General features: G+C 50.3%; 1 protein-coding gene across 1 annotated transcript in view; it reads right to left on the bottom strand.

Moving 5' to 3' along the window:
* Positions 1–4,121: 4,121 nt before the first annotated feature.
* The window catches only part of En1 (engrailed homeobox 1), a 14,389-nt gene continuing 10,993 nt past the window's right edge, over positions 4,122–7,517 (bottom strand). The window contains exons 7-8 of the mRNA XM_013020666.1: positions 7,375–7,513; positions 4,122–4,438 (exon numbers count right to left, since the gene is read on the bottom strand). Of these exons, the coding sequence (XP_012876120.1) occupies positions 4,122–4,438; positions 7,375–7,513 (456 nt within the window). The remainder of the gene's footprint in view (positions 4,439–7,374; positions 7,514–7,517) is intronic.

Raw genomic sequence — 7,517 nt, forward strand, 5'->3', positions numbered from 1 at the left:
TGGCTTTACTCCTGTGCAAAAAGGAATAAGAACTGATGGCCACTCCCAAGAAGCTACAACATCCCCTTCATGGAGAATGGTCCTCTCTGGGGTCTCTGACCTTCACTTACTGCATCTTTTAACTACCAGTCAAAGCTCCCCTCTACCCTGGCAACTTATCCTTGTTGGATTTTCTTACTGAGGGCAGTAGAGGGAGTGGAAGAATCCTGAGGCATGTGGCATCCCAGTTGGCTTCATTTGTGGAAGCCCAAACACAGGCCACAGGCAGTGGTAGGCATATACATATTCCCATAAACACCAGTTACCAGCAGTCTGAACCCATGGGCTCAAGCACCCAAGCACCATCTTCTATCTCTCAACCTAAATAAGTATATCCATATATACACATCCCCCTATACAAATGCTCACAACTGGTACAGGTACGATGATGCATGGACATCTAAGAACACACAAACCCAAACATCATAATACCCTCTCTTAACACAAGCTCTATCTTCCATCCCCACCTATGGTTCCCCAGGATTCTGCCAAAGTAAAAAGAGTTTCCAAGGAAAACACAGAGACCTTTGCCCTCCAAAAGAGCCAAGGATCAATACTGTTTAGACTTGGCTAGTGTGAATTTCCTCACTGGCTGAGGAAGATTTAAGTTTATGGTTCAATCCAATCTTTAAGAGAGAAAAGAAAAAGAAAAAGGGGGGGAAAGGCAGAAAATGAGGAAGTTGGGATGCTGTGCGCAAGTATTTATCTTAACTTTAATACACCGGCAGCTCAATAAGCTAGCCCCATAAATCAGAGAAATCAATGCCTGTTTATGATCATTACTATTTTCTCTCTCTCTCTCTCTCTCTCTTTTTAGAAGGGGTACAAGAAAAAGGTCTAACCAGAGTCCTCCTCACCTCTTCTCTGCTCCAATCAAGAAGGAAAATTGGAAAGTGGGAGAAAAGGAGCAGGGGTAGAAAGATCATTTTGGACTGAGACTTTAGACCCTTGGCCAGATACTTGGGGTGTATTGAACAGACAGACACAGGCACCCAGGAAACAGAACATAATGTTTAAGTTCCCAGAGCTTCCGTTTCTTGCAGTAGATAATGAAGAAAATTCTATTCTATTAGAAGATAAAGGAAAATCAAATTACATAATAATCGTGCTCAACATCTATCACTCTAACAACACCCTCAGGAGGTGACCATCCCCCTCCCTTTCCAGTGGACTCTAGAGGGAAGAGCTCTTTGCTCTGATCTCTCTGTAGAGGAACCTTAAAGAATGAGAACTTAGAGCTTCTCCATTGTCCCAGCTTCTGAACCTGGTGGGATAGGGACCTTAGATACCCACAGTAGGGAAGAGAGGAATGAGGGTGGCCAAATTCCTCATCACTCAAAAGAGTAAAGTTTTTTGCGGAGCTGAGCATCCTTAGCCTTACCTCCAGATGTATTGGGGGGCAGGCCATGAGAGGTGGGACTTGGGGAACCTTTCCTGACTTCTGAGAGTTTCAGATTAAAGTATGCCCAGGAGTCCCAGGTCTCAGACAGCTGAACCAGATGGACTGTAGGACTTGAAAATTTCAAGTTCTACTCCCCCAAGGGTAACAGTCCCTGCTTAGAGCCAGTAGAGAAGGACCCGATCCACTGCTTCTGTCTCTCTGCACACAAGGATTGTTTGTGCACCTATTATGTATGAGGGTACAAAAACAGTGAGACAGTGAAACAGACAGATAGAGAGGCATAGATGGATGAAAAGTAGCTACTGCAATAAAGATAAGGACCTACAGCAATGCCAAATATATCTTCTGGGTCCACTCCAGTGCACTAAACCCCAAGTTCCCAAAGCCTTGTGCAAAGACTTAGATTGGGGCCCTTAGGGGCTTGCTGGCTATGGAGCCTGGCACTGTCAGAAATGAGTGAAACATTGGTTCAAATTAGAGGAGACTATTTCAAGAAAAAAAAAGTGGAGTTTCCATTTCTCACAAAAATCAATCCTACCAAAATAACAGGAAAGAAACCAGATGGAAAAGCACAGAGACAGAGTTGCCACGTATGCACGAATACTAAAAACACTCTTGACAAACATTCCAATGTGCAAACAAAAAATGAGCACATACACACCCATGAGCTCACCAATGCCCATTTGTGCACCCAATCGCAGCGCCCATTTGCACAAAGTAAATGTTTTGTGTCAGAAAACACTTAAAACAGAACTTAGACATTCTGTTATATGTGCTAAAGTGTGCACATCCCCTTATATGTACACTAAGAACATGTGGACATCTACCTAGCCACCTGCACACATCCATACACTAATACAATGCATACCTACTGAACAAGAGAGAAGAGCAAGGCAGAATTTATAATTGTTAGAAATCCTAGACAAAGGGGAGGTGGTATTCCTGAAGAGTGAACGCCTCTCCTTCCTAACCCCTGAATATATCACCCAGGACCTGCCTACATGACCAGCAAGAAACCAGACATTTCCAGTTGGGACTTCCAGGTGCCCAGATAGTCCTGAGGATTTCTGTATGTATCCTCCTCCTGAGTGAAGAAGTAAGCCAGGTTTTGTTGGGGTTCCGAAGCAGCCCCATGCCCACTTTGGGATTCTAGGCCCAAAGCAGAACCAAGTGGCGCTACTCAGTACCGCTCTCCAGGTCTTTTGGCATTCTCCTTCTTGGCTTTGTAGGAGTATGAGAATAGAGCCCAGTGAGCACTGTTGTACCACCCAGGCCCCCCGGCTTGCAAACGCAATTATTCCCCCAAACCTAGAGGTGAATTTGAAGCCACAGCAGCTCAGCCAAAGCTCCTTTGAACTAGCCAGCCACTCAACCCCCGGATTCACACAGCCCTCTACCATGGCCCCTCTTGGAAAGGCCTTCCGTCTTTGGAGGAGAAAAACCTCCAGCAAAACCCGCACCAAAGGAAAAGAAGAAAATGAAGGGTGGAGGCTGGTGGGAAGGGGGACAGGTTGAAAAGTGGGAAAATCGGTTGTCTGGGTCAGACAACCTCATAAAGAGATCAACCCACAAGCCAAATCTGAAGTCAGAAAAGGACTTGCCGGCCTTTGGGTTCGCCTGAACACAATCAGACACCAGGCTTTCCCTCTAGACCCTCCAGACCGAGGCCAAACCCAAATCTGCGCAGCCTCGGCCACTACCCCTCGCCTCTGGCCTCCCCAACCTTTAATGGGCCTGAAATTTTAATGCCCCCATCAAGACACCCAAGTTCTGCATGCAGTGTAGGGCCCCCAAGAGTGCCCGGCCCACGCCCTTCCCAAGCCCCGAAAAGAGGAGGGCTGCCAGCCGCTCGTAAGCACAGTGTACACTTTATTTCAGACTACAGGTTTCTGAACATAATAAAATCTTTGGCTTGTAGCGGCGGTTCAGTCTCGCAGTCTGTGGGGTCGTATTTCTCAACGAGTCTCCAGAAAACGAAAGAGGGGAAGGCAGGACAGACAGACAGACAGACAGAAGGATCCTGGGAGTTTTGAGGAGAGGGAAAGGGCAGACACGGGAGGAAACACACTCTCACGCACACAAAGAAAGAAAAAAAAGTCCCAGAGAAATGAGAGCCAGCGATGCGGAGCGGGAGAAGCAAAAATATTCAAGAGGAGGGGGAAAAAATGCAACGAAAACGAAACTGGGTCGAGGGTCAGCGAGGCAGGGACAGGGAAGGGGGGGATAAAATAATTATAATAATTATAATAATTATAACAATAATAATAAAGGAGATTAATAAAAACGTCCAGCAAATAGAGATCGCTACACATATTTGTTTTCCTTACCTGAAATTAAATATATACAAGGTGGTAAGCAGTTTGGCTAGATAGAGCTTTAAGGAGATCGCAGTTTCGTCCCTTATACTGTGAATAAAGAATAGATCCTATTTTTTTTTCATAGCACCTGTCCGAGTCTCCCTTTTCCAAAACCTTTCCTTCCGATGTGACTGTCCATTCTGCGGATCTCTCTTTCTCTTTCTCTCTCTCTCTCTCTCTCAGTCTCTTCTTGTTGCTTCCTCTCTCTTTTGCTCTTATGATTTTTCCCCGGGCCTGGGGCCGGCGAGGCGGTGGCGGCGGCGGCGGTGCCAGGAGGGGGCGCGGGCGCCACGGCCCGCCCGACCGCTCTCGGCCCCGGCCGGCTACTCGCTCTCGTCTTTGTCCTGGACCGTGGTGGTGGAGTGGTTGTACAGTCCCTGGGCCATGAGGTGCAGCGCCAGGCCGTTCTTAATGCCCGTGGCTTTCTTGATCTTGGCGCGCTTGTTCTGGAACCAGATCTTGATCTGCGACTCGTTGAGGCTGAGCTCCTGGGCCAGGGTCTGCCGCCGCTGCTCGGTGATGTAGCGGTTCGCCTGGAACTCCGCCTTGAGTCTCTGCAGCTGCTCGGCCGTGAACGCCGTCCTCGGCCGCTTGTCCTCCTTCTCGTTCTTCTTCTTCTTCAGCTTCCTGGTGCGCGGACCTGCAGCGGCGGGGAAGGCCGGGAGAGGGGGTGGGGACCGAGGGCAAAAAGGGGGTGGGGGTGGAGAGAGGGCAGAGGAAACCGTGAGAATGGCAGTGTCGGCCGGACTTCGCGCCCCGAGCTCTCGGGGTGATCGCGGTAGGCCCTGCAGGGGGGAAGGGGAGAGGGAATTCCCCAGCTCCCTTCTTGCATCAAAGAGCCCCTGGCTGGGCCACTGGGGTCTCTGTTTCCCATCTGCGGAATAGGCAAAGAAGCCGCAGAGGAGGAAAACTGGCCGAGGATATAGGTACATCTGCACTCCAAGGAGAACGGGGAACAGACTTAAATCACAGTGATTCCCAGCCAAAAAGGTGGGAATCCAAGATTAAGATTTTGGAGTCCCGTTAGGCCTAGCCTGGAGTTGAAAGTGGTAGCCCTCTTCTTCCTACCCTGGGAATTCAGAAAGAAGAATGGTGGGGACTGGCCCTGAGGAAATGCAGCTGCTCTGCAAACTGGCTCCCCCTTAGTTCTCAAGAAGCTAGCTACCCATATCCAGAAGCCTGTCATAGCCTGCAGAAGGGACAGGGAGAAGGCTCTACAAAAGTGGCCGGCTCCAAAGAATTTAGTATCTGCTCTTTCTACCATCTCTTTCTCTCTGGCCTAAAGGAAGCCCTTTCTAGAGCATTGCCTCTTTTCTAAAGGGGAAGAAGAGACCTTCACTGGGCTGCAGGCTCTATCCCATCATCTGGGCTTTGCTTCTTGGATGGTATCAGTGAGGAAAATGAGGCCCTCCCCAGCTGCCCATGCCAAACTTGCTATCTCTCCTTTGAACAGGCTCTGTCATTCCAGGCTGGGAAACTGAACAACAGAAACAAACCAAGTCTAGCTTTCTCTTTCTACCCACAGCATTAGCAAGACTACATCCTACTCCCTTTCCATAAGCAAAACAAGAACAGAGGACGGTGACATGGACCACAGAAATCTGTACTGTGGTCTTGAATGCTATGCCCAAAGAAGGGCTGCCTTGGGGTCCAACCCTGGAGAGAGAATGGAGGGCATGGAGCGATCCAGGAGAGGATTCAATTGTTGGTCTGTGCATTGAAAGGCTGAGCGGGTGTCTTGGCTTCCATGCCCAGGTCTCTGGCATTGACTTACTGGGCCTTGTCTCCATTACAAAAGCCTATGGAGTCAGGTCCCTATCATGTGGGCGATTTATCAAAAGCTGTCTAGCAAGAAGGGTCTTTGCTGGCATCTCTAAATCCAGCAACAGAGGGTAAGATGGGTAACTGGATCCTGAAGGCAGGCCTGGGCCGGGGCCACCAGCTGTCTATGACAAAGGCTCCAGGTTTAGCACACTGCAGCAACTCAGATCTGGATTGGGGTGCATTCCCCTGAACTGCCCATTCAGGAGAAAGATCTGGTCTCCAGGCCTACAAGAAGGACCATCCAGGAACAAAGACAAGGCCCACTCCAGGGCAGGACTGGGGTTTAGATGAGTCATTGACTGAGCTGGCAGAGATGGCCCAGGAAATGTGAACATCCACAGAAAGGGCCGGCTACGCCTTGAGAGTCTGGGGCATGTTGGAGTGGTGTTGTGTGTGTGCGCGCAGGCACGGACACTTGTAATAAAATCGTAGCCTCCTGGCCAGCCCGAGCTGCGCAGCCTGACAGCTCAATCACTCTATCCATCAGGCTAGTCAATCAAAGCAGCTTTTCGGAGGTTCAGGGAGCCCGACGTGTCAATAACGGGGCTCGAGATGGCGGGGGCTGATAGCGCACATCGATCTGCGCTTGGCCCGCAGCAGCAAGACAGCCAGAGACCAGGCAGGAAGAAGGCCTTACGTGGCTGCGCGGTGCCGGGCCCTCCGGTGGACCTCGGCCCCGGAGTCCTGATCAGTTACTGGATCAAGCCCCTGCTGCTTTTCCAGCGATCCCAGCTGGTCTCCCGCACTCTCCCAGCCGAAGAGTCCTGCAGGCCTTGCTCCCTCTCCTCTGGGCAGTTCTTGGCCTTGGGTTTGCCAGGCTCGACGGGCACACAGACCAAGAGTAATAGAAAAGCTGAGAAAAACCGGCCTTTGGCTGGCAGTAATCTACTAACTGGCAGATGTGTGGAAGGAAAAAAAGACAGAGGGAAAGGGCAGGGCCGCTGGGCCATGGAAATCCCACATGGAAGCAGCTTAGGAGAAGGCTGGCTCACCTGCCCTTTGCCCTACCGAGCCTAACCTGCTTTCTTTCCTCTCCCACATTTCCAGCTTCAGAGAGAACGGGCACCTGGGGCACTCGCCTTTCCGGCACTACCTTTTTCCGAATTAGATCAAGCCGCGACCTACTCTGTTGCAAGAAGGTTAGAAGAGGAGAATGGCGTTAACCCCCCACCCCTCCTCATCCTGTATGCCCCCCCTATTTGTTTCTATGTAAATGGAATCACTACAGAAAATATAAAGATAATGTTTGTCTGTAAGAACACAAGAGGAAGATGATTATTTTGGCCCTAACCTGCCCAAGATTAAAGCCGGCTTCCACAATGATCGGGCTGGTGGATTTCAAACTCAGGTTGCTAGGCCTACCATCTGGCCAGCTTCTAAATATCTATTTTTTCTTTTTTCTTGCAGAAGAAAAATAAATTAAGTTTATATCTTTCGTAATATTGATAAACGTAAAACACAAAGAAGCCTCCACGGGCTCCAAGTTCCAAAAAGCAAAAGACCGCGCCTCAAGCCTCCTAGCTCAGGAATTGTTAACTTCTGAGGAGTGGCTACAGAAACCAGGATCGCAAGAGTGGATTATTCATTCAGTTTAGGCTGGAACCGGGGGAGGGGAGGCGGTGTGAGAAGAAAACCGGGAGGAGAGGTGGGAGCCCTTGAAACTGGGTTTGTTGTGCCCAGCGCGGCGGCTTGGAGATCTGAGGGCGGCCGCCCAGCGGGAAGGCACCGGGCGGCCCCAGCGTGGGTACTCACCGGAGGACGGGCGGTCCGAGTAGCGCGTGCAGTAGACCCAGGCGGGCCAGACCAGGGGTTGCTGCGAGTCAGTTTTGACCACGGGCCCGCCGTTGGCGGATCCCATGAGTAGGATGGCCGGGTTCCCGTGCTCCGGGTACTTG

The sequence above is a fragment of the Dipodomys ordii genome, unplaced genomic scaffold (assembly GCF_000151885.1).
Source record: "Dipodomys ordii isolate 6190 unplaced genomic scaffold, Dord_2.0 Scaffold52, whole genome shotgun sequence".
Taxonomy (NCBI): domain Eukaryota; kingdom Metazoa; phylum Chordata; class Mammalia; order Rodentia; family Heteromyidae; genus Dipodomys; species Dipodomys ordii.